Source organism: Ranitomeya variabilis, chromosome 4 (assembly GCF_051348905.1).
Source record: "Ranitomeya variabilis isolate aRanVar5 chromosome 4, aRanVar5.hap1, whole genome shotgun sequence".
In the NCBI taxonomy this organism is placed as follows: Eukaryota; Metazoa; Chordata; class Amphibia; order Anura; family Dendrobatidae; genus Ranitomeya; species Ranitomeya variabilis.
Window position 1 is genome coordinate 485,332,061 of NC_135235.1, and position 27,084 is coordinate 485,359,144.

At 47.4% G+C, this 27,084-nt stretch overlaps 1 protein-coding gene across 2 annotated transcripts in view; it reads right to left on the reverse strand.

The window, feature by feature from the left end:
• The window catches only part of RBL1 (RB transcriptional corepressor like 1), a 126,028-nt gene extending 99,918 nt beyond the window's left edge, over positions 1 to 26,110 (reverse strand). The window contains exons 1-7 of one of the 2 annotated variants that reach the window (XM_077251920.1): positions 25,707 to 26,110; positions 24,686 to 24,819; positions 24,387 to 24,587; positions 23,976 to 24,040; positions 23,755 to 23,883; positions 20,101 to 20,252; positions 8,856 to 8,905 (exon numbers count right to left, since the gene is read on the reverse strand). In XM_077251920.1, the coding sequence (XP_077108035.1) occupies positions 8,856 to 8,905; positions 20,101 to 20,252; positions 23,755 to 23,883; positions 23,976 to 24,040; positions 24,387 to 24,587; positions 24,686 to 24,819; positions 25,707 to 25,877 (902 nt within the window). In that variant the 5' untranslated portion in view covers positions 25,878 to 26,110. The remainder of the gene's footprint in view (positions 1 to 8,855; positions 8,906 to 20,100; positions 20,253 to 23,754; positions 23,884 to 23,975; positions 24,041 to 24,386; positions 24,588 to 24,685; positions 24,820 to 25,706) is intronic. The other variant, XM_077251918.1, reaches the window with a different exon arrangement.
• Between the last annotated feature and the right edge of the window lie 974 nt (positions 26,111 to 27,084).

The window sequence follows — 27,084 nt, forward strand, 5'->3', positions numbered from 1 at the left end:
CTTACTGAGTCAAGTGTGCTGTCAGTTTGTCCGTCATTAAGTAGTCAGTCTTACCCAGCTTCAAGACATCTGATTCGTCCTCCTTCCGAGCTCAGCTGCTGGCCTCCATGGTGATTCCAGGTCCTCAGCTGTAGTGCGCATGCGTTATCCGGAACGCACGCCGACCAGCCTGGGACCTAGATTCTGGCGCACAATCCGGACCCCATTCTGTTCCGGCCGCTGCTTTCCCCTGTGGCTTTCCGGCGTACCCGGAAATGCACCGGCGCTGCCGACCCCAGGATTCTGGCCACGCCCCCCCGGAAGTTGTCATCGGCGTCGTCCGACCCTGGAGCCTGGGCAGGAAGTTGGGGAACGATGTCAGCGCCAGCCGCACATGGAGCCCTGAGCAAGTGCCGGACACCGCGGCCGCAGCTGCCGCCCCAGAGCCCCTTTGTGAAGGGATGGGGCGGCCCTAAGGGAGCGCACAGCTCTACCTTCGTCGCGGAGGGACCTCCATCGGTATCCAGCGACCTGGGGAGATTTCCACAACGGGACTCCCGCGGCCAGAGCCCCCTCCAGGGGGATAGGGCCGCCTTCGGGAGCGCCTGCTCTCCGAAACCTGACTCCGGAATCAGGTAAATTCAATCTTCTGGAGAACTCTCTCCTGCGTCTGTCCCTGATAGGGACAGGAAAAACACTGAAGGGTGGAGGTGGGGAGGGGCTATTTAACCTCTTCTGTGTTCCTGTCCCTATCAAGGATATGAAGAGCAACCTCCTTGTGGTGCTGTCATAAGGGACGACCTGGAAAAAATGGTTTTATGGTTTCACATGTCTTGCATTGGTGACCCCTTCCCACCTCAAAACCATGAGCAATGCAAGCAAAGCTGAACTTTGAGATCCTGAAAAACATAGCAACGACTGCATTACTGCCGAGAGCAGGTTTTTCCTGCAGAAAAAAAAAATGCAGCAAAAATGTAGCCTGTGAGCATAGCCTAAAGATTAAGTGCATCTTAGGGCTATGTTCCCATGATGAGCTTCCGGTGCGTTTTTAACGCCGCATATTTTTGATGCGTCAAAAACAGTGTCTTAAGGTACCTTCACACTAAACGATATCGCTAGCGATCCGTGACGTTGCAGCGTCCTGGCTAGCGATATCGTTTAGTTTGACACGCAGCAGCGATCAGGATCCTGCTGTGATATCGCTTGTCGTTGCTGAAAGTTCAGAACTTTATTTGGTCGTCAGACCGGCGTGTATCGTCGTGTTTGACACCAAAAGCAACGATACCAGCGATGTTTTACACTGGTAACCAGGGTAAACATCGGGTTACTAAGCGCAGGGCCGCGCTTAGTAACCCGATGTTTACCCTGGTTACCAGCGTAAAATGTAAAAAAAACAAACAGTACATACTCACCTTCGCGTCCCCCGGCGTCCACTTCCCACACTGACTGAGCGCCGTAAAGTGAAAGTGAAAGTACAGCACAGCGGTGACGTCACCGCTCTGCTGTTAGGGCCGGCGCTCAGTCAGTGCAGGAAGCGGACGCCGGGGGACGCGAATGTAAGTATGTACTGTTTGTTTTTTTTACATTTTACGCTGGTAACCAGGGTAAACATCGGGTTACTAAGCGCGGCCCTGCGCTTAGTAACCCGATGTTTACCCTGGTTACCCAGGGACCTCGGCATCGCTGGTCGCTGGAGAGCGGTCTGTGTGACAGCTCTCCAGCGACCAAACAGCGACGCTGCAGCGATCGGCATCGTTGTCGCTATCGCTGCAGCGTCGCTTAATGTGAAGGTACCTTTACAGTTCCACCAAAGTGGATCAGATTTATAGAAATCTCATGTCCACTGTGCCTTTATATACTCAGTGTAAACGGACCTGCATTGCGTGTTTCAAATTTGAAAGCAGAGTTTTCGGTGTGCATATTCCCCATACACTTGCATTACATGCGAAAAATTAGCAAGTAAAAAACGCACATGCATTATTAGCGCTTTGCCGCCGTGTAAACACAAAAAAAGCATGTATTCCGCACCTTAAAAAAAAAAAATTGTCAAAGCCAAATACCAGGAGGTATGAAAAGCAAAGCAGCTTTATTTGAAGCATCTCACACACAGAAAAAAAAATGCAGCATCAAAAACTAGATACATGTATTAAAACAAAAAAAAAAAGGGGTACACAAAAACAAAATTAAAATCCGCAAGTAATCCAATTTAAAACATAGGTTCAGAAATTCTGCAGCTTCAAAAACCTCACCAAAAGCTCATTGTGGGAATGTAACCTTAGGGTACGTGCCCATGATCAAGAACTGCTGAGGGTTTGACGCTGCGTATTTATGCAGCGTCAAACCTGCAGCGGCCAGCTGTGACAGCATAGAGCAGTGATTTTCAACCTTTTTTGAGCCGCGGCACACTTTTTATACTTAAAAAATCCCAGGGCACACCACCAACCAAAATGGCACAAAATGACACTAAAACAGTACATATTCAACATATAGTTAATAATATAGATTCTAAATGTATTTATACTCACTCAGTGTGAAACCTGGGCCTGTTTCGATAAACACAAAAGGGATATCCTGGCAGGAATGGTGGAAAGACACACACGAAGCTCTTCCTCAACAGTTCTCAGTCTCTCCCTGTTTTTAGTTTTTTTTTGTGCACATGCCCTAACCCTAACCCTACTTCTAACCCTAACCCTAGTGGAAACAGAAAAAAAAATATTTTCTTTTTTTTTTATTATTGTCCCTACCTATGGGGGTGATAAGGGGGGGGGGTCATTTACAATTTTTTTTTATTTTGATCACTGAGATATAACCTCTCAGTGATCAAAATATACCTGGAACGAATCTGCCAGCCGGCAGATTCGGCGGGCGCACTGCGCATGCGCCCGCCATTTTGGAAGATGGCGGCGCCCATGGAGAAGACGGACGGACACCGGGAGGCCCGGTAAGTATGAGGGAAGAGGATCTGAGCATGGGGGGGTGGATCGGAGGACGGGGGGGTGGCATCGGAGCACGGGGGGAGCGGGCAGGAGGACGGGGGAGCGGACAGTACGACGGAGGGGAGCGGAGCACCGGACGGAGGACCGGAGAGGAGATCGGTGGTGGTGGGTACATAAGTGTTTCCAGCCATGGCCGATGATATTGCAGCATCGGCCATGGCTGGATTGTAATATTTCACCAGTTTTTTTAGGTGAAATATTACAAATCGCTCTGATTGGCAGTTTCACTTTCAACAGCCAATCAGAGCGATCGTAGCCACGAGGGGGTGAAGCCACCCCCCCTTGGGTGAAGTACCACTCCCCCTGTCCCTGCAGATCGGGTGAAATTGGAGTTAACCCTTTCACCCGATCTGCAGGGACGCGATCATTCCATGACGCCACATAGGCGTCATGGGTCGGATTGGCACAGACTTTCATGACGCCTACGTGGCGTCAAAGGTCGGGAAGGGGTTAATGAGCTGTTGCTGACTTAATGATTATACACAGCATTATTGGCGGGCATTACCTTGGCGGCGGGCAAATGCGAGAGTCTCTCCGTTCTCAGGATGACGCGCCGGCCTCGGTGACGTCATTAAGTCGCGCGAGCGTTCAAAGCTCGCGCATGTGTTAGGCTACTTTCAGACATAGCGCATTTTTGAGCGCTATTTTGCGGGCGCTTTTCAAAAATGCGCAATGTCATTTTCGTCTGCCGGCAAAGTGAATGAGAAATTCACTTTGCCGTTCAGACACACCGCAAAAAAACGCGGCGCTTTTGTCTGCAAACACGCCGGCGTAAAAAGAATTGACATGTCAATTCTTTACGCAGCGGCGTGTCTGCGTATCCCCCTAGGGCCCCATATTACCTTCCACACACAGCGCCTTTGTCCTGGGTGTCGGCGTCTTTGTACGGAGGGGTTGACACCCAGGACCGGACGTGACGTCGGACAGGAAGAGGGAAGCCCCCGCCCCCCAGTGAAGCAGCATGGAGTCCTTAAACGTGGGGCTGCTGATCGATGTGTGTGTGTGTGTGTGTGTGTGTGTGTGTGTGTGTGTGTGTGTGTGTGTGTGTGTGTGTGTGTCCCCATGCGACGCTAGTGCCACCATTGTGCTAAGTCGCCGTATGGGACTACTACTCCCATCCGGCATTAGGATGGGAGAGTTGTCCCTGTGTCCGGCGACTTAGCACAATTGTAAAGTTACACAAAACACCTACACACAATACACATACATGACACACAGTACATACAACACATAACATAGAGTATATACTCACCAACAGCACACTTGTAGGCGAAGCCCTCGATCCTCCAGGAAAAAATCCAAAAATAATAAACCAAATCCATACTCCCTGTCCGCAGAATCCATAAAACGAGTGTCCCACGCCGATCGGCTGCTCTCCGGCGATACACTGCCAGGAGCGAAGCTCCTAGCAGTGTATCGCGTACTGTCCCGGAGTTCAATGACTCCGGCGTCTCGGTTAACAGCAGTACAGCTGCGTTGAACTTTCCCACGCAGCACTGCCGTTAAGCGAGAGTGCCGGGGTCAATGACCGCCGGTAAACTCGCTCGCGCATGCGCAGTGACACACCGACAGGAACTATGGCTCCTGTCAGTGTGTTGCTGCAGCCGTGGAGAGCAGACATATCTCTGGATGTGTCTGTTCTCCATGGAAAATCTTGATACGTGGCACTTAAATATGTGGCAATTAAATACGTGACACGTGGCACTTATACGTGATACGTGTCACTTAAATACGTGGCACTGAAATACGCGATACGTGGCACTGAAATACGTGGCACGTGTCACTTAAATACGTGGCACTTTGATACGTGGCACGTGGCACTTTGATACGTGGCACTGAAATACGTGATACGTGGCACTGAAATACGTGGCACTGAAATACGTGATACGTGGCACTGAAATATGTGGCACTGAAATACGTGGCACTGAAATACGTGGCACGTGGCAAAGAAATACGTGGCACTTAAATACGTGGCACTTAGGCTATGTTCACATTTGCGTTGTGCGCCGCATGCGTCCTTTTTTTGATTGATTTGCATTTTTGCTGCGTCCTCTGCGGCCGGATGCGTGCGCTGCAGTGACGCATGCGGCGCAAAACGCAAGTGCGACGCATGTCCATGCGCCCCCATGTTAAATATAGGGGCGCATGACGCATGCGGCGCCCGACGCTGCGGCACAGACCGCAAATGTGAACGTAGACTTAAATAGCTGGATAGAGCTGGATCCGCGAGCTGTGATCTGGCCTACGCTCAGCACTCTGCGGAGCGCTGTCATTCAAAACACGTCCACTCATTTTGGTGTTTAGTCCCAAAATGGAGGATGGAAGAAGAAAAGGGTTGGACAAGGAAATGACATCATTTCTTTTTTTTTTTCCCCCACTGCAGTTAAAGCTTTATTTGTGTCAAACACAGACAATCTGCAGAGAAAACTGCATAAAAAAACGCACTAAAAACCGCATCAAAAACGCACCAAAAACGCACCTGCGTTTTCTGCCAAGAGCTGCGGTTTTTGTCCTGAAAAAAAAGGATTGAAATCAGGATCGTGTGAACATACCCTTACCGTACAGGGTTACGAGGGGGGGCGTCTGACTGACGCCTGCCCTAGTAACCTGGGGTTAGTGACAGTGGGGTTAGTAAACCCCAGCTGATGTCTGTTCCGCTTGCTGAGGCGTCTTTGGCTCAAGGCCATTGCAGCTGGCAGAATCGACATGATGTTAACTCCAGTGTGTATTGTATTCCGAGTCATAAAGAGAGGAAATGACCTCAATGACTTTTTTTTTCCCCTTTTTTTTTTTTTTCAAACAAACTTTATTTTCAGTACACAATGCTGAAAAAAACGCAGCTGCAAAAAACGCAGCAAAAAACGCAGTGTGTGAAAGCAGCTGCGTTTTTTGCCTGCGTAAAAAAACGCAGGTAAAGCAGCAGCAAAATACGCGCGCGTAAAAATACGCAGCAAATATGCTGTGTGTGAAAGTAGCCTTATTCCGTGACTGCGCATCGCTGCGCATTGCCGGGGTACAAAACAAAGGGTGCACCATAGTTTGGGGAACTTTCCCCGCGGCACACCCGACCATGTGTCGCGGCACACTAGTGTGCCGCGGAACACTGGTTGAAAATCACTGGCATAGAGGATGGGATTTCAAGAAAAGCCATGTCTTCTATGTGTCCACAGACGACTGACATTTACCCGCGGAGACTGACATGCGACGCATCTTTCCAGACCGCAACACGTCAATTTCACTTGCGGTGACGCTAGTCTACGCAAGAGAAGTCTCCCCTATGGAATGTATTGAACTGAACCCGCATGGTTCAGTTAACATGTGTGTATATACAACTGCGTTCACCAGATGGCACCGCTTTGAACGCAGCAAACATGAGCTGCTAGTTCCAGATTGTGAGCACCCAGCCTTGTAGTCTGCAGTCAGAAGTCCACCTTCCTCTGACTCATGTAGCACTCCTCCTGGTCACAATGAATATTGCAGCTAGGTATTCTCTCACCCTGCTAGACTCTGGCCACTCTGTTCAGTTCAGGGCAAGAGAGAAAGCACCCCATTTCTCCAGCGCTGTGCTTATGGATACATATCTGTGCCCCGCTGCCCCTACTTTAATCCTACTCCCACGTCAGTGAAGCTCCAATGGCTGTGGAGCTGAAAAGGGAAGTGCAGAGCAAAATGTTGGGCCTGCAGCACAGACAGGAAGGCAGAATTTGACATGCAATGCTGTGGTAAAGAAAACGGTCAGGTACTAGTCTGCTTTATGTCACAAAATGTAGACAATTTGTGATTTAAGGATACGCTCAGCTGCATCAGTCTAGTACATCCTGATTCAGCTGTTGCTCTGCAGTATCTCTAAACAGTCATTATGCATTAGTAATGTTTATTATGCAAGTGTTACATTAACCCCTACACCGCCTCAGAACAGCTTGCAGATTTTAATTACTAGATTTTTTGTCTAAATTTAGGTGCATTTTTTAGTACAATAAAATATGGTGCATCTCCATCTGTTAATCAAGTGTGAATTTGTTGGAAACAGTACCCACTTAATGTAAAATACCTTAAAGAGTAACTAAACATTTCTCATTTTTGTTTATATTCATGTGGCCCTTTTAACTGCAAGCAGATTGATGGGGTCCCAAGAACCTCACTGATCACTCAAACTACCTTCCCACCCACTACCGCCAAGAGAGGCACTTTTTATGTGACAGGAGCGCACAGCTCTTGCCTTAGCACACACTAACAATGGAGACCAGATTCAATTAAAAGGATAGGCTATAGTTTCCCGACTCCGTACAGCATGTAAACTCAGGCAAGAGCTGCACTCCATCTCCTCTCGGATGGATGTTTGAATGATTGGAATTAAAAAAGCCCACAAGTACTTAACCCACGCACAGTTAAAGCTTAGTTACTCTTTAAAAGGGTTCTCCGAGAAAGTGAAAACTCAAAAACTTGTCTCCAGTGTCAAAGGAGCAGCATCGTGTACAAACATACCTGATCTGCTTACTCAATGGAAGAGCGGGGGAGGAACAAAATTTAAAAAAAAAAAAAAAAAAAAAAAAAAAAAAAAAAAAAACACACCTCAACGGCTGACTGAGCTGAGCAGAACATGTTTTTTCCTTCCTTGTGCCAAGCTATGCTGTGACTATTCGAGTCTCGGTTCGCTGCTGTAAAGCTGCCGGACTGACTATTCGGTAGGCTAACACAGTACAAAGATCTTTCCTGTATTCAGTAGATCAAGTTTACAAATGAGCAGAGCAAGATGAAGCTGGGAGGGAGGATGGCTGTGCTGTTCAGCCAACCAGCAAGAATTTTTTTTTTTTTTCCTGATCCAGCCCTGCAGATGAGTGAGCAGATCAGGTATGTGTGTGTTCATGAGCCTGCTCCTCTGACAGTCAAGACATGTCTTGAGCAGTGTTTCTTCAGGTTGCAACCCATCTTGACACATGACCAAATTAAAATATGCAATGGTGGCCATTTGTAGGATATTCTCGGAGAACCCCTTAAGGCTATGTGCACACTTTGCGGGTTTTCCCACGGATCCGCGGCGATTTTGATGCTGCTGGTCCGCAGCAGTTTCCATAGCGTTTACAGTTACATGTAAACCCTATGGAAACCGCTGTGCACATGCTGCGGGAAAAACCGCGCAGAAACGCAGCGGTTTACATTCCGCAGCATGTCACTTCTTTGTGCAGAATCGCTGCGATTCTGCACACATAGGAATGCATTGATCCGCTTACTTCCCGCATGGGGCTGTGCCCACGTTGCGGGAAGTAAGCGGATAATGTGTGGGTGGTACCCAGGGTGGAGGAGAGGAGACTCTCCTCCAGGCCCTGGGAACCATATTTGTGTGTAAAAAAAAGAATTAAAATAAAAATCATGTTATACTCACCTCTCGGAGCTGCACGCGGTCGGCCGGTCAGAGTTGCCGTGCGAACAGGACCTGCGGTGACGTCGCGGTCACATGACCGTGACGTCGCGGTCACATGACCGTGACGTCACGAAGGGTCCTTCTCGCACATCATCTTTGGAACCGGACCGCCGGGTGCAGCGCCGAGGAGATCGGGACGTCAGAGGGTGAGTATATAAACTTTTTTTTTTATTATTTTAACATTACTATTGATGCTGCATATGCAACATCAATAGTATAGGCGGAAACCCGCAGCGGAAACCGCGGAACAAACCGCGATAAATCTGCAGGGATAACCGCAGTGGTTTTGCCCTGCAGATTTATCAAATCCGCTGCGGGAGAACCCGCAGGTCACCCCGCAAACTGTGCACATAGCCTAAAAGTTTTAATTACGCAGCTAAGTAATGGCAGAAAAGCTTCACCATAATTAAAGGGAGTAGTTAGGAAGCAAGTAAAATGTAACCATTACATGTACGCACTTATTGTCTGTAAAACTTGAAAGATCCAGCAAACAGTCTCCTCTTATGATCTGAAATACATGTGGGGAAGGATAAATGTTACAATAAATATCACCGTTTTTGTAATAGCCTGGTAAATGAAAGGCAACTATCAAAATGGTAGTCACTGCACGTCCCACAGGAGTTACCACTCATTTTTTTTTTTTTAATTACAATGAAGAAAAAAAACACACACACACACACACACACACACACACCAAATATGACAGAGTTGGATACTCCAAAAGTTACATTTTTAATTGGGAAAAAAATAAATAAATAAATTTATAGTGAATCTGTCAGTAGGCTAACATGGACATGCAGGTCATAAGAAGTTACGTCAAATGATACCTTGATATCTGGAATCCAATGAATGGTTCACGAGACGCCCACTTTTTTTTTTTTTTACATGCAAATGAGCAGAAAAGATCTCCGGCACAGAGATTAAAGGGAACCTGTCACCCCTCGGGACGTATATGACATATTAACATGGACATACAGGTAACAAATGTTACACTAGGACTACCTGTCTGCCTCATATTAACCCTGCTGTTCTGTTCGCATTTACTATACACTAGTTCTGTTCGGGTCACTATGACCCGGCTTATTAAACCTTGATTTTAGACACTCTAACTCATTTTTTTTTATAACTTTTTGCTTACTAGACTGTTTGTGAACATGTTTGGTAGTAAAAAAAAGAAAAATGAAACAGAAATCTTTTTTTTTTGTTTTTATTCTGAAAAAACAGATCAATGAGCAAAACGAAAATAGAAAAATACACATTTTTGTAAAAAAAAAAAAAAATCAAAACAATCAAATCAAACATTTTGAAAACTTCTGAAAACAAGCAGATAAGCCAGGAAGACAGACTTACTTAGCCAAAAAAATTATTTGCAAGACTTTACAGCTCAGATTTACAAACAAAAACCGTCTTAGACAGCGCGTTCTGAGCAGTCCGTTCTGCGCAAAATATACACGTGTAGTGCACACCTAGTGATCTCTCCGGATGCACTCTACATTTTAGAATAGACTGCGCACCAAAAATAATCAATATAAAGCCATTTTTATGGTGCGCAGATCTCAATGCATACCCCCCGTAGAGCGCGCGTACGACCCCATTGAAATAATTTAGGAAAAAAATCAATTGATATACAATAGTAGATGCAATAAATAGACCCAACTGAGGTTATAAGTCCTTTATTTCACTGAAAATATGGCCTCACAGCTGTAAAAAACGATGCCGGGTCACTATGACCCGAACAGAACTAGTGTAACTTTTTTCGTGTAGCAAAAAGTAAACGAAAAAAAAAATATATATATATATACTCATATGTAGGTCCCCCCAAATGAGGAAAAGTCAAGGAGTCTCAAGTTTTAGAGACTTACAGAAAAAAATCTACAGGGCCGCAAAAAGTCTGTTCGGGTCACTATGACCCGAACAGAACAGCAGGGTTAATGGTCTTGATGCGGAGAAAACAGGATTTTTGGTTGCTTACCATAAAATCTGTTTCTCGGAGCCTCCATTGGGGGACACAGGAACCATGGGTGTATGCTGTTGCCACTAGATGGCTGACACTATGCACAAAAAAAAGTTAGCTCCTCCTCTGCAGTGTACACCCCACCGACTGGCATTATGCACTTCAGTTAGTGAGAAAGCAGTAGGAGAAAAAAACATGAGAACTGTAAACACGAGAACAGTCATAGAACACAGAACAATAGAACTGAATAACATGGGAGGGTGCTGTGTCCCCCAATGGAGGCTCCGAGAAACATTTTATGGTAAGCAACCAAAAATCCTGTTTTCTCTATGGCCTCTCATTGGGAGACACAGGAACCATGGGACGTCCCAAAGCAGTCCCTAGGGTGGGAAAAACGTACTTCCATCAGGTCAGAGGACTCACCACTGCCGCCTGCAAGATCCTTCTGCCGAAGCGTAGGTATGGACCTTTAAAACTTGGCGAACGTGTGGATGGAAGACCAGGTTGCCGCTTTGCAAAGCTGTAGAGAGGAAGCCCTGTGGCGCACCACCCAGGAGGCGCCGACTGCCCAGGTAGAGTGAGCCTTTATACCAGGAGGGGGGCACTCTGTTCTTGACCCGGTAAGCCTCTAGAATTGCCATTCTGATCCAGCGAGCAATAGTCCCTTTAGAAGTCGGTAGGCCTCTACGCGTGCCCTCAGGAATGACGAAAAGAGAATCCGTCTTCCGGAAAGCGGACGTTCTATCCAGGTAGATCCTCACTGCCCTGACGAGGTCCAGCTTGTTCAACTATCGCTACAGTCGGAGCTGGACAAAAGGAAGGTAGAACGATGTCCTCGTTGAGGAAGGAAGGAAGGAAGGAAGGAAGGAAGGAAGGAAGGAAGGAAGGAAGGAAGGAAGGAAGGAAGGAAGGAAGGAAGGAAGGAAGGAAGGAAGGAAGGAACCTGAGGACCACCTTGTCTTGGTGAATGACCAAGAACGGAGGTCGGCAAGAGAGGGCCGCCAACTCTGAAACGCGGCGGATAGAAGTGATGGCCACAAGAAAAGCCACCTTCCACGATAGAACTGAAAGGGGAATCTCCCTGAGAGGCTCAAAGGGGGAAACCCTCAGAACGTCCAGGACCAGATGTAAATCCCATGAATCCACCGGGGCCCTATACGGAGGGACAGCATGGGCTGCTCCTTGAAGGAAGGTCTTAACCTGTGGCCGAGAAGATAAAGTCTTCTGAAAAAGGATGGAGAGCGCAGAAACCTGGCCCTTTAGGGAACTAAGAGCAAGGCCCGAATCCAGTCCTGCCTGAAGGAAGGCCAAGATGGAAGGCAGGGAAAAGGACATAGATGGAACGCGGTTGGACTCGCACCAACGGAAGTAAGCCTTCCAGGTATGAAAGTAGATCCTGGAAGACGAAGGCTTCCGAGCCTGGATCATGGTGTGAATCACCCGGTCCGAAAAGCCAGACGCTCTTAGAACTGTGGTCTCAACAGCCACGCCGTTAAACTGAGCGACCAAGAATTCGGGTGGCAGATCGGACCCTGAGACAGCAGATCGGGCCTGTCTGGAAGGTGCCAGGGGGCGTCCGCAAGAAGGTTGACGATCTCCGCGAACCAAGCTCTCCTGGGCCAATCCGGGGCGATCAGAATGACCGGCACCCCTTCCGCTTTGATTTTTTTCAACAGTTTGGGAAGCAAGGGAAGGGGTGGGAACAGGTAGGGCAGCGCAAACTGTGACCAAGGAATGGCCAGAGCGTCAACGCCCACTGCAAGAGGATCGCGAGACCTGGAGACGAACTGAGGAACCTTCCTGTTCGTTTAAGACGCCGTGAGGTCCACGTCCGGAGTCCCCATCAAAGTCAAATCTGATGGAAGACTTCCTGATGCAAGGACCATTCTCCTGCCGCGAGACCCTCACGGCTGAGAAAGTCAGCGGCCCAATTGTCACGCCGGGGATATGCACCGCGGATATCACCGGGACCGTTGCCTCTGCCCAGAGGAGGATCTTTGATACCTCAGCAAGGGCCAAGGAGCTCCGAGTCCCCCCCTGATGGTTGACATAAGCCACAGCCGTGGTGTTGTCTGTCTGGATTTGGATTAGTAGGCCCCCGAGAATCCTTTCCCAGTGACGGAGGGACAGAAAGATGGCCCGAATCTCTAGGACATTGATCGGCAGAGTTGACTCCTGTGCCGACCAACGGCCCTGAACAGTCAGATGGCGAAACACCACACCCCAGCCGAGCAGGCTGGCGTCCGTCGTCACCACTTGCCAGTGAACTGGAAGGAAGGACCTGCCCTGGGAGATGAGAGGTGACGTCAGCCACCAGTTGAGAGACAGTTTGACCCGGGGAGTCGGATCGGACAATCCACGGAGAAGACAGATCTGTCCCACTGATACAGAATGGCTTGCTGGAGGGGTCGCGAATGAAATTGGGCAAAGGGAATCGCTTCCAATGTTGCTACCATCCTCCCCAGAACCTTCATGGCTGATCAGAAGGAGGGAGGCCGAGGACCCTGGAGCAAGCGTATGTCCCGACGAAGGATGGATCTCTTGTCTTCGGGAAGAAAGACTTTGGTCTGATGAGTGTCAAAGAGCATGCCCAGAAAGATGATGCGCTGAGAAGGAATAAGGCAGGGCTTCTTCCGGTTGGCCAGCCACCTGAAAAGGGCTAGGGTGTCGAGAACGATGGACAGGCTTTCGTGAGCCTGAGAAAAGGACGGAGCCTTGATGAGGATGTCGTCGAGGTATGGAAACAGAACCAGGCCTCTGACCCTCAAGATGGCCATCAGCGCCGCCATGATCTTCGTGAAAACTCTTGGGGCGGTCGCAAGACCGAACGGCAGGGCGAAGAACTGAAAATGTTCCTGGAGCACCGCAAAGCGCAGGAATCGGTGATGTCCCGGGAATATCGGGACATGGAGGTAGGCGTCCTGAATATCTATGGAATACAGAAATTCCTGAGCCTCCATGAAAGCAATTACTGAACGAAGGGATTCCATCCTGAAGTGCTTCAGACAAACTCTCGTGTTCAGTAATTTGAGGTCCAGAATGGGACAAACCTTGCCGTCTTTCTTCGGTACCACAAAAAGGTTTGAATAGAAACCTGTGAACCGTTCTTCTGGGCCGGGAAACCTGTAACTAGAGCGGGGTCTCTTGGAGGTCGGGATTCAAAGAAACGATCCCGGGGAAACAAACTCTAACTTGTATCCCGAGGATACAACATCCCTGACCCATGCGTCCTCTACTGAGGAGATCCAGACGTCCCTGAAGAAGAGACGGCCGCCCAGCCTTGGAGGTGGGCCGGGGTCTTGCCGAGATGGATCTTCCAGTCCTGGACCTGGAGGATCTACCCTGGGAGTAGCGAGGACGCCAGGAAGGAGTGGGCCTAAAGGATACTGGCTTCTTCTCCTGACGTGCTTGTGGTCTCTGTTGCTGCTGGGGAAAGGAGTTTGACGCCGCAAAGTGGCGAAAAGGCCAAAAAGACCGAAATTGACGTCTAGGAGGAGGACGACGAGTTATGGCCTGGGGAAGAAGGGAACTTGTGCCCCCCGTGGCGTCCTTAATGATTTGGTCCAGCTTAGCACCAAAGAGATGAGACCCCTGAAAAGGCAGGCTGGTAAGGGACTTTTTGGAAGACAAATCCGCCTGCCAGGCCTTAAGCCAAACGGTCCGGCGGATGGCAACCGCGTTGCTGGACGCCTGAGCCGCACAAGACGCGGCATACAGGGAGGCGGAGACCAGATATTCACCCGCGTGAGAAATCTGGTTGGCAAGTTCCGCCAGCTGTCCAAGTGGAGCCCTGTCCAGAATGCCCCGACGGCGTTGTTTGGCCCATTTGGATATGGATTTTGAAACCCAAGTGGAAGCAAAGGCCGGGCAAAGACTAGCTGAGGCCGCTTCAAAGGCTGACTTCGCGAAAGATTCTATGACTATCATTGGAATCCTTCAGAGATGCTTTGCCGGACAGTGGAAGGACCGTGTTGGTGGACAGTCTGGAAACTGGAGGATCCACCGAAGGAGAAGCAGTCCAATTAGCGGTGAGCTCCAGAGAAAACGGATATAAAACGCCAAGTCGCTTTCCTCTCTGAAAGCGTCTGGTCGGGTTCTCTCTTTCTCTGGTCATAATCTCCTAGAATTCCGGGTGAGGAGCGAAAAACTTGGAAGGTAGTTTAGCCCGTCTAAACGAAACCGCTTGATCTGCGGGTACCGTAGAGGACTCCTTGATGCCACAGGTTTGATTTATCGCTCCAATGAGATTCTGAACCATATCCCTCATGGTAGCGATTTGGTTCGAATCCAGCTCCGTAACATCCTCTGAAGGCACATCTGAGAACGCCTCGCCTGACTCAGGGGAGGAGGACCGGGGGGAAAGTCGACCGCAGAGACGGATCGTGTGGTGAGATACCGGCGTTCCTGTCTGGACCTTTTGCGGCTGGAGGGCTCGGACGGAGGCTGCTGTGACCCGCTGGCTACTGCGGGAGTCTGCAGAGGTAATCGGTCCAGCATTGACACCAGTGTTTGAGACACCCGTGTTAGATCCGCCACCGATTGTGACAAGAGAGAAAACCCAGCCTGGGGTGGGGGTATCGCTCTCAAGCGGAGCGGCCGGGGGATCCTGGGCGTTGGGAACAATCGGGTTGCTGCAGGCCTGACAGAGTGGAGAGGACGGACTTGAGGGAAGTTTGCAGTTACAAGACGAACATGCAAAGTATTTGACTAAGGCAGAGGAATTAGAGGAAGAAGTAGGAGGAGGAAGAAGTAGGAGGACGAGAGCGGCCCCCTTTAGAGGTAAACATTTTGAAAAAGGTCCCTGAAGAAAATGCCAGAGGGTTAGGGGACAGGGGGGCAGAGGGGAGTGTCAGTGTGCAGTGCAGAGCTACTCACGGCAGACGAAAAACGGATTCCAGAGAAAGCTGTCCGGCTTGTGGTATGGGCCTCCGGCGAGAAGTAGTCCTTTAGGCAGGAGGGTGGTATGGGCTCCTGCCGCAATTGGGACCGATCTGCGGATGGTGACCGCTGAGAAGTGGTGCCAAACGTCGGTACAGATAGGAGAGGACTCGTGGTTCGGGAGTCCCAAGATGGCACCATTGGGAAGAGAAAGGGTGGTGCCGCAGTGAGAAATTGTCGGGTGGGAGAAAAGCCCGCCCGATGAAAGAGGGAAGGGGGCGGAGTCCGGCACCGGAAGTAGGCCGGGGCCTAAATTAAGAGACCGGTGACTGCCAGTGAAGGGCCGCGGTGCCGGAACAGAGCGCCGCAGGGAGGACGCGGCTCGGCAGCCTGGCAAAGCCGCCACGCTGGAGAAAAGGCATGGCAGCCGCTTACAGCGGCCGGAGCAGCGCAGCCGCAGGGACCCAAAGCGGTGCGGCGGCCTGACAAGGCCACGCTGGTACCGATGGTAAGGAGGCCGCTGAGAGCGGCCGGAACAGCGCGGTCACAGGGGCAAGAAAGCAGCGCGGAAAACCGAAAAGGCAGAAAACCGAAAAGGCAGTCGCGCCAGAACAGGGGGCAGCGCTGGCGCAGCCACGGAAGCGGCGACGCAGCTGAGAAGAGATGGGAGGCCCATGCATATTGCTCCAGGGAAAAGACCCCTACATCCCTGCATGCAAGGTGACCCGCATCTGAAACCCCCTAAATAAAGCACCCCCTTTTTCTGGGAAAATACTCACCTCAAATATCCCACGCCGGTACTAACTTGAAAAGGGATGAGACGTCCACGGAGCTAATGGACGTCCTCGTCTCCGCAACCGACAGGCTCTGGTGGGCGAGTGGGTGAGGGATGGAGGCAGGACAGGACTTCTGAGTACGCTTGTGTGCTAGGATCATGGTCCTGCTGAGCGATCTATGAGGATACGGGGTGGCAGTACACGCCATACTCATAGTCCGCATTGTGGGACTACAGGTGTGACTGTTCACCCTGTATCCCTCCGGAAAACCTAAAAGAAAAACGTCGCACATTGAGGTAGATAAGGGTCTAATGAAAGACCCGTGTCCACCTCCTACTGACACTAAGCTAAACTGAAGTGCATAATACCAGTCCGTGGGGTGTACACTGCAGAGGAGGAGCTAACTTTTTTTTGTGCATAGTGTCAGCCTCCTAGTGGCAGCAGCATACACCCATGGTTCCTGTGTCCCCCAATGAGAGGCGATAGAGAAATGTTATATTCTCTCTTTATGTTAATGATTTCTTCCGGACGTGCGGTGCCTGTAAGAAATCCCATCCTCCTGTTTTCATTGTAATACTTACCTCCTCCAATCAGCGTCAGTTAAGGCCCATTAATCCTGCGCCCTGCACTCCCCTCCACAATACATACCTCACCCTCCCTTCTGTGGGCACTGCATTCACAGATCTTCTCAGCAGGCGACTTCCGCTCCAGTAACCTCCGGTGTGTGTGCGCTGATAAGGCTACTTTCACACTTGTGTTGTGTGACGGACGTCGCAATGCATCGTTTTGGAGAAAAAACGCATCCTGCAAAGTTGCCTGCAGGATGTGTTTTTTCTCCATAGACTTGCATTAGCGACGCATTGTCACGTATGGACAAACGTCGAATCCGTCGTGCGACGGATGCGTCGTGTTTTGGCGGACCGTCGGCTCAAAAAAAAAAAAAAAAAAGGTTACATGTAACATTTTTTTGTGCGTCACGTCCGCCATTTTCGACCGCGCATGCGTGGCCGAAACTCCGCCCCTCCTCCCCGGACTGCAGAATGGGCAGCGGATGCGTTGTAAAACTGCATCCGCTGCCCACGTCTTGCAGTTATTTCACAGCGTCCGTCGGTACGTCGGCCCGACGCATTGCGACGGGCCCGTACGATGGACTAGTGTTAAAGTAGCCTAAGGTGCTCTCCCCTCTTCCTGCATAGTCATCATCATGTACTCATGGTTCCTAGCGATGACTGTGCAGGGAGAGCGTATTATCGGGGCACACACTGGAGAACACAGTGACTTGCCTGTGCAGAAGATACCTGAATGCAGTGCCCATAGAATGGAGGATGGGGTATGTATTTCTGAGTGCAGGGCACGGGATTACCGGGCCTTAACTTACGCTGATGGGACAGGGTAAGGATTATAATGGAGACAGGAGGAAGGGATTTATTACAGCACCACACGCCCCGAATCCTGGAAGAAATCATTAACATAAAGACAGAATATAACATTTCTTAGCATCAAGACCGTTAATATGAGGCAGACAGGTAGGACTAATGTAACATTTCTATTACGTGTATGCCCATATTAATAGGTCTTTAAACTCCCGGGAGGTGGGGGGGGGTTGAGGTGACAGATTCCCTTTACACGTTAATCTGCCGCAGAGATCGTCAGCCAATTTGAAAGTGAGAAAAATGTGAGAAAAATGTGGACTTCTCAGGAACCATTCGCCGGATTGCCGTGTCTATAATAAAACCGCATTTCTTCAACCATTGTGTATCCTGGATCCGTCCTGTATGACTCCACCAGCAGGGCAGGAAAGAAAGAAAAAAAAAAAAAAACACACCCTTAATTTTCCTCTGCAGTATGCTTCTAGTTTGGGACCCATGGTTCTGCAGCAGCTGGCTTACCAAAGTTTTGAAATTGTTGTGGGCTACACAACACAATCAGGTGAGGGGGGAGACTTGTCGAAGGGATTGGGAAACGGGAGACGCAGCCAGTGACCTGCCTCAGACCAGTCATCCAAGATGCATGGTCCCTAGCCTGCATTTCTCTGAAACTCTGCATCTGAGTACGTGACATGTTAAGTACTTGCTGAAAATGCTACATAAAGAAACACTTATTTTTGCATAATTTTTTCCTATGTCAATAGCATTGATGAAAAAACGCTGCAAAAACACTGAAAGAATTAACATGCTGCAGACCTTAAACCAGTTCAATATGTTTACGTTTTGTGACAAAACTGCAAAAAACAGAAAAAAAAAAAAGACAAAACGAAGATACCATCGTGCGCACATACCTAACTAACATGACTGCGATAATAGAGTCATTCGTTCATGCTGACTGCAGAATGAGTTAAAGAATGTATAGTATGATGATCCTGCTTAGTTAGAACATAAGAACCAATAGCAATTATTAAGGAGTAAACGATCAACGATAATAAAAATATCAAATTTAATTTAGATATTGTAAAACATAATGGACAAATTGCATAGTCCATAACACAAGTTTAAAACAATCACAATAGGGCATGATAACTAGAACTATAAAGGAGGAACATGCCTCATAATCTAGCGTATGTAGAATAATACTGAAATCTATATAATCGTTTAAGGGTCACTTCCGTCTGTCACGGAGATCCCGCGTCGCTGATTGGTCGCGGCCGCGACCAATCAGCGACGGCCACAGTCCGGCCGCGAATTCGCCCTTCCCTACTCCCCTCCAATCAGTGCCCCCTCCCTATTCCCCTCCAGTCAGTGCCCCCATAGCGGTTTAGCAGTACGTTAAACGGACGTTACACCGCGGCATAACGCGGTGTAACGCAGTTCCTTAACGCTGCTATTAACCCTGTGTGACCAACTTTTTACTATTGATGCTGCCTATGCACCATCAATAATAAAAGGATCTAATGTTAAAAATAAAAAATCATTATATTCTCACCATCCGGCGCCTTTCCCGCTCCTCATGACGCTCCGGTCCCAATAATGTATTGCGCAATGACCGGATATGACGTAGCGGTCTCGCGAGACCGCTACATCATCACATGTTATTGCCGCAATGCATTCTTGGGACCGGAGCATCACTAAATGCCTGGGCTGGATCCGGGGGCCGCCAGAAGGTGAGTATATAACTATTTTTTATGTTAATTCTTTTTTTAACTGGGCTGTGTTATATACTGCGTTGCCTGTGCTATATACTACGTGGGCTGTGCTATATACTACTATACATATTCTAGAATACCTGAGCGTTAGAATCAGGCCACCATCTAGTGTTATAATATGTATCTATTGAATTAATTGAAATCCGAGTAAGCAGGACACACACCTCTTGCATTATGGATCAGCGATTTTGACGGATGTGTGACTATGTGCCTCCACTGTGTCATTCCTATTATGGTTCCACTCCTACTACATATAAATTTGGTCTTTCATAGTTTCTAGATCCGTCCTTTACATGTGCAGTATTACAACAAGGGTATATAGGTATCCATTTCATAACATGTTTGGTAATATTTGTTTCAATCAGTCCAATCGATACCCATTATAATATTTCTATATTATTCCAGATATGCTAGATTATGAGGAGTGTTCCTGTTTTGTAGTTCTTGTTACCATGTCCCATTGTGATTATAAGTTTCAATCTTCTGTGTCATTGACTATACAATTTGTCAAGCATGTTTTAAAATATCTAAATAAAATTTGATATATTTTTTTTTATCGTTCGCTCCTTCATAATCGCTACCGATTCTTTGTTGGTGAGCTTGTAACTCATCTGTCTTTCTGAGCCTTCTCACAGTCAATTTATGATCACATGAAAATTCAGTTCAACTTTGATATAGTCTATGGTTATAAATCAGCTGTGAGTACAGAAAGACTTCTCGCTTTGCAGTCACCAATGTGCAGAAAAACAAATACCATTAAAAAGATTAACTGTGAAACATTTTTAGTAAAATTCCCTTTCAAAAAAATATTTATATCTCAAAATACACATGTAAATATATATTTGTAAAAAAAAAAAAAAAAAAAGATAACTAGTGCATAATATTAACCCTAAAGGCTTGGCGTTCAAAGTTAGAGCTGCATCTTAATATTTAGTACATGACAATAGAAACCGTACCTTTCTGTCATACAATCTAGATATGTAAGGCTTAAAGTAATGTTGCTTTATTCCTTTAGCTTCTACTGTAAGACCATCGTAATAGTCACATAATGTACTGATGACACAAGGAGGATCTTCGCCATCATCATTATCTGAAGTGGTCAACTTTGCTGGTCAGACAAGAAAAGAAGACAAAAGAATTACATTTTCAAAATAGTTGAAAACTATGGACATGTCAAAACTTTAAAAAGGGTGACAACCTCACATAATATTAAAAAAAAAAAATTACCGTATATACTCGAGTATAAGCTGAGATTTTCACCCCATTTTTTGGGGTTGAAAGCAGGGTGGATAAAAATCAATGTTTTTTTAAAAAAATCAAAAAAATCGGATTTTTTTGATTTAAATCGGATTTTTTTGATTTAAATCGGATTTTTTTCAATAAACTGCTTTTTGAGGAAAATATTTTACCATCCAAAGGTTCTTCCATCATGAGATAAAGCTGAGTTGTTTAACTCAGTAGAATAAAGACTGTATATGTGTAACATTCACAATGCCATGCTCTTCCAGAGGTTTCTGTAGGATGCTGACTATCCAACAAGTTTGGGCATGTCAACTGAATGGAAAAAGAAACTAAACCAAAAGTGAAACCAAGCTAGAAGTGTGGAATTAAAGGGGCAGTATGAACAAAATGTGGAGGCTATTAATAGTTTATACAATTAAGACATGCTGCTTTTAAACACCTACCTATTGCCATATAGTAAAACAAAAAAGATTTTTACTTACTTTGGGGTCCCCCCCTCACCCTGGCGTTAGATCGTTGCCCCTAGTTTCGTCCGTGTAACTATGGGCGCACATGCGCACTGCTCTCACTTCTCATTTTAATCGTGATTTATATTAAAAAAAACCTTTTGATTTAAATCAGTGATTTAAATCATGATTAAAATCATGATTTAAATCGATCCGATTTAAATAGAAAAAAATCTTTTGATTTAAATCGTGATTTAAATCATGATTTAAATCGGCGTGATTTAAATCAATCCACCCTGGTTGAAAGCCCCCCTCTCGGCTTATACTTGAGTCATACCCAGGGGTCGGCAGGGGAGGGGGAGCGGGGACTGTAATTCTACTCACCTGCTCCTGGTGCGGTCCCAGCAGGTCCCTGCTTCCCCGGCGCCGCAGCTTCTTCCTGTACTGAGCGGTCACATGGTACCGCTCATTACAGTAATGAATGGTAACTGCTCAAATACAGGAAGAAGCTGCGGTGCCGGGGAAACAGGGACTGCACAGCGCCAGGAACAGGCGAGTATAACGGGGAGGGGAGCGCCGGCTTCAGCGTCTTCTGCAGTGACGCTCAGGTCAGAGGGTGTGGTGACGTGGTTAGTGCGCGCCCTCTGCCTGAACGTCAGTGCAGAAGACGCTGAAGATGGAGCGGCGCCTGATGAAGTCAGGTGAATATTGAAAGTGTCGGGGGCCTGAGCGACAGAGGCGAGTATGTTAGTGTTTTTTTTTTTTTTTTTTTGAATCGCAGCAACAGCAATTGGGGCAAGTGTCTGTATGGAGCATCTTATGGGGCCATAATTAACGTTTGTGGAGCATTATATGGGGCAAATCTCTTTATGGAGCATCTTATGGGGCCATAATCAACATTTGTGCAGCATTATATTGGGCAAATGTGTATATGGAGCATCTTATGGGGCCATTATTAACCTTTATGCAGGATTATATGGGGCATATTTTAATATGGAGCATCTTATGGGGCCATCATAAACTTTATGGAGCATTATATGGGGCTTCTGATTCAATATGGATATTCCAAAAACACGTAACCTACTGATGTCTCAATTAATTTTACTTTTATTGGTATTTATTTTTACTGATGATATTTACCAGTAGCTGCTGCATTTTCCACCCTAGGGTTATACTCGAGTCATTAAGTTTTCCCAGTTTTTTGTGGCAAAATTACAGGGGGGGGGGGGGGGGGGGGGTGTCTTATACTCGAGTATATACGGTAAGTGTGCAAAATTATCAAAACATGGAGAACAGCCACGTTTAAGTGAAACATATGTTCATTCTCTCCCGACACCTACTATCATCTGGGCAATGGGCGCTCAGAACGAATGCCAAGGTGGGTTTGTGTGGCTTAAATACTCAGAGTGATGTCTGGCCATTAAAGGCAGATTTCGGCTGTGGAACAGCGCCAGCCTCTGCCCTGTGTGGAGCCAGCTTATCTCCTGAACCGGTGACACACACCCAACTGCCTCAATCAAGAAATGTCAAGGGGTTAACTATGTGGGGTTTTACCTCACTAATTAGGGATGACATGAAAACATGGAAATACAACATCAGAAAAACAGATTTCCACTTATTTAATGTTTATACAGGTCCTTCTCAAAAAATTAGCATATAGTGTTAAATTTCATTATTTACCATAATGTAATGATTACAATTAAACTTTCATATACTATAGATTCATTATCCACCAACTGAAATTTGTCAGGTCTTTTATTGTTTTAATACTGATGATTTTGGCATACAACTCCTGATAACCCAAAAAACCTGTCTCAATAAATTAGCATATTTCACCCGACCAATCAAATAAAAGTGTTTTTTAATACCAAACAAAAAAACCATCAAATAATAATGTTCAGTTATGCACTCAATACTTTGTCGGGAATCCTTTGGCAGAAATGACTGCTTCAATGCGGCGTGGCATGGAGGCAATCAGCCTGTGACACTGCTGAGATGTTATGGAGGCCCAGGATGCTTCAATAGCGGCCTTAAGCTCATCCAGAGTGTTGGGTCTTGCGTCTCTCAACTTTCTCTTCACAATATCCCACAGATTCTCTATGGGGTTCAGGTCAGGAGAGTTGGCTGGCCAATTGAGCACAGTAATACCATGGTCAGTAAACCATTTACCAGTGGTTTTGGCACTGTGAGCAGGTGCCAGGTCGTGCTGAAAAATGAAATCTTCATCTCCATAAAGCATTTCAGCATTTCCCCAGGTCAAGCCACGTTTGAACCATAAACAGCGGCAGAAGCGCCTGACCTGGGCTACAGAGAAGCAGCACTGGACTGTTGCTAAGTGGTCCCAAGTACTTTTTTCTGATGAAAGCAAATTTTGCATGTCATTCGGAAATCAAGGTGCCAGAGTCTGGAGGAAGACTGGGGAGAAGGAAATGCCAAAATGCCTGAAGTCCAGTGTCAAGTACCCACAGTCAGTGATGGTGTGGGGTGCCATGTCAGCTGCTGGTGTTGGTCCACTGTGTTTCATCAAGGGCAGGGTCAATGCAGCTAGCTATCAGGAGATGAGATTTTGGAGCACTTCATGCTTCCATCGGCTGAAATGCTTTATGGAGATGAAGCATGCGCGGAAGGAAATAGCGGACCCGACGTACGAAAAAAAGTTCCCTTGAACGTTTTTTCGTGCCGACGGTCCGCCAGCACACGACGCATCCAGTGCACGACAGACACAATGTATGTCCATACGTCGCGATCCATCGGCAATACAAGTCTATGGGCAAAAAACGCATCCTGCGGGCACATTTGCAGGATCCGTTTTTTTCCCCAAAAAATGACCCAAGTGTGAAAGAAACCTTACTCCAGAAGACTCTTCCTCATGTCTTGACGAATCAGTTTCCTAGCTGAATAGCAAACAATACAACCGCTTACCTGTGAATGATGGATTTAGCAAATCATCCTTATAAGAGCACTGCAACGTGTGGGAATAAACCAAATCCAGGCAGCACAGAAGCAAGTGGTAGGAATTAACCAAGTCGTCCCCTATTAGGCTGAAATTGCCTAAAAAAGAAAAATTGAAAAGTAAAGCAACGCTATACAACAAAGACATTTTATCAAAGGCACAGTCTGAAATAACTGCCGATCGCACTCACCTTTGGTATACACAAACAATGTCCAGCAGAAGTTAAAGAGCTCCTTCGCATTACACTGCAGTTTCCTGAAAAGCAGACCACAAATATCAATACTACAGTCCAATAGTAAAGCAGGACCCATCACCTCTGTGACTGATTTACTGACAGTCAGTCCTGACTTAGAATCTTTTAAATATCAATAAGAGAATCCAGACTGAACATCCAGGAAAGGTCTCACTATTGTCTTCACATCACGAGAGCGCAATATTATTGTGCCTTGTACTGCACTATGTAGATCAGTCCCATAGACAACTGCTGGGGCGACTGGACTCCTCATCAAGAAGGTATAATTGTCACACAGGACCCCTGTTCTGGTGATTAATGTGGTCCCAGTAATAAGACATCCATCACCTACCGGTATTCTGTGGTTACCTTTGCTTTCTGCTCCTGGGCAGTCTTGGAAGCTCTTCATGAGGGTTTTGAAATATATCCATGAATATTGGTTCAAACTTCTTGAATATTACAGTTGAAACCTCAAAGTTCCTCTCAAGCCTTTCCACTCTCTCCCTGAAGTCTTGGGGAAGATTGGACATGTCCATCCATTTCTTCATCTTATTGAAGAACTGTATCAGACTGTGGAACGTAGATGGGCATGATGAGACCATTATTTCAGGTAGAAAACAGAGGACAAAAAGAAAAAGGGGGAAAGGGGAGATATAGAGTCAACCAACCTCAACTTGGCAGAGCGAAGAATACGGGTAAGAGACACCCCGTTACCCTCCATTACACCTCTCCCAACGGTTGGGATGAAACCTTTCCGACATGCAGCGTATAAAGCACAGGCCAACCAGTGCTTGACATCCCCCTATGAGAAAAACACAAGTTACTTGTCATTCAGAAAGAAAGAAATAGGTAGACCTCAGATCTTTATAATTAGAGTCTTCTAAAGTTAGTAACTTTTTTTTTTCCTTACAGCACCATACCTGGTAGGAAACAGCTTCTGGGGTATCATAGTGAGGGCAGTGGGATCTAATGGGAGCCAGCACCCTTCAGTCCACCATCACCTCAGACCATCCCCAACCAGTGCCTCCAGAGCAGCTCTCATCACGTCCTTCCCCCAACCAGTGCACCCCCACTAGCCCCATAAGCCTCAGGCCACCCCATGCACCAAGGCTGTGGTGTCAGAAGAAAATGGACCGACTCCAACAATATATAATGAATTGGGTGCAGTAGTACAATGCAGGACATGCTGGAAATGTTGTCATTAGAATTAGTGAAAGTTCTGAAATGTCCGTTCTGTTCCTGATCTAAGGATCTCGGCTTTTAGGTGAGATGAATCTGTGCTGCACTTTATAATATGCACAGGCTCAGTAGTGACCAAGGCTGTGGGGTCCTACAGGCGATGAATCTGCACTATATAATATGCACATGCTCAGTAGTGACCAGTGCTGTGGTGTCCTACAGGCGATGAATCTGCACTATATAATATGCACATGCTCAGTAGTGACCAGGGCTGTGCTGTCCTACAGGCGATGAATCTGTGCTGCACTTTATGCACATGCTCAGTAGTGACCAGAGCTGTGGAGCCGGAAACTTGAGGAGTGGGAGGAGCCCACACTCCCAGACCACGCCCTACTACTGCACCCCAGATGCCCCATTAGCCCTCCCCTCCAGGTACTAAGCTTCCAGTTTTTTCCCTCAGGTGACGGCAGCCTCCCCAGCTGTCCGTCCCAGAGCCCCGGCAGCGCTCACCTCCAGGCTGTACGTGCTCCACGTCTTGGTGAAGTCGCTCATGGTCTCGGCCGCCGTCTCTTGGTCCAAGTTGAGCTCCCGGCACAGACTGTCCAGCTGCTCCCGCACCAGCTCCCCGGGGCCCCCGTCCGAGGAATTGGAGGATTCCTGGTCGGCCTCGTCTCTCGGCATAGCGGCGGTGAGCGCGTCCTCCCGGCTCCAAAGTTCTCCCAATTCCCCGCACTTCTCGTAGCAAACACCGAGTCTCTTCCCAGAAGACCTTGCGCTGCGAAAAAGGCGCGAAAACTGACAGGATCACTCCCTGACTTCCGCGCTGTATTCCTCCGCTGTAAAGTGACGATACGGATGCTTACTCCCCTGCTCGTCCCGCCTGTCTCTGCACTGGCGCGCAGGTTACTGTCTGTGAAGGGAATGACTATATGGGAAAGATGAGTAATGAGGAGGTTTTTTTTTTCTGAGCGGCGGATGAATTTGTAGCTCACATCGCAATGCACTCTGGGAGTTGTAGTTTCTGGGAAAGTTAAAGGTCTGGTCTGTTATAACGGGGCTGGTGCTGGTAATTCTGCTGTTCGTACTGCAGAGTGTCATGGTGTGCTGGGACTTGTGGTCGCCTTAGCTCCAAAGTGACACTAGTGATTATAGTGTTAGCTGCGGAGAAAAATGGCGGTCACCTCAGTGCCATATGCTCCCCTGCTGCCAAGGTAAAGGCGTGTCATGAGGTCGAGTACTGGTGTCAATTTTTCTTTTCATTTTTCGTCACTTTTTGTATTTTCACCAAGCAGAGTCTATAGTGAGACCGCTCCCTTATTATCTCCGTGTTGTTATAGGGGTCGTCACCATCGGGAATCTGTGCAGCACCAGCTGTGTGCCATTGGTCACGGGGCAGGCAATCGGTGCTCACTGCTGTCAAAGGAGACGTGTGGGATTGGCTGTGGCGTGGACAACGAGGTCCTATGTGCCTAAATCACAGCGTACTGGCCCACAGCGTGTGTGTGTATATACTGATTCCAGCCATTTATCACTTACTGAGCCACTTGCTGCAGTTTTGATAAAATCACTGGCTGGAGATACATTGGCGATTTTTAAAATCGGTCCGATTTTGATGCATCAGAGTCGGACAAGCGTAATGCAAGTGTCGTGTTTTTTATGCGAGTATAATAGTAATAATTTTATTTATATAGCGCCAACATATTCCGCAGCGCTTTACAAATTATAGAGGGGACTTGTACAGACAATAGACATTACAGCATAACAAAAATCACAGTTCAAAATAGATACCAATAGGAGTGAGGGCCCTGCTCGCAAGCTTACAATCTATAGGAAAAAGGGAGACACGAGAGGTGGATGGTAACAATTTAACAATTGCTTTCCTCAGTCC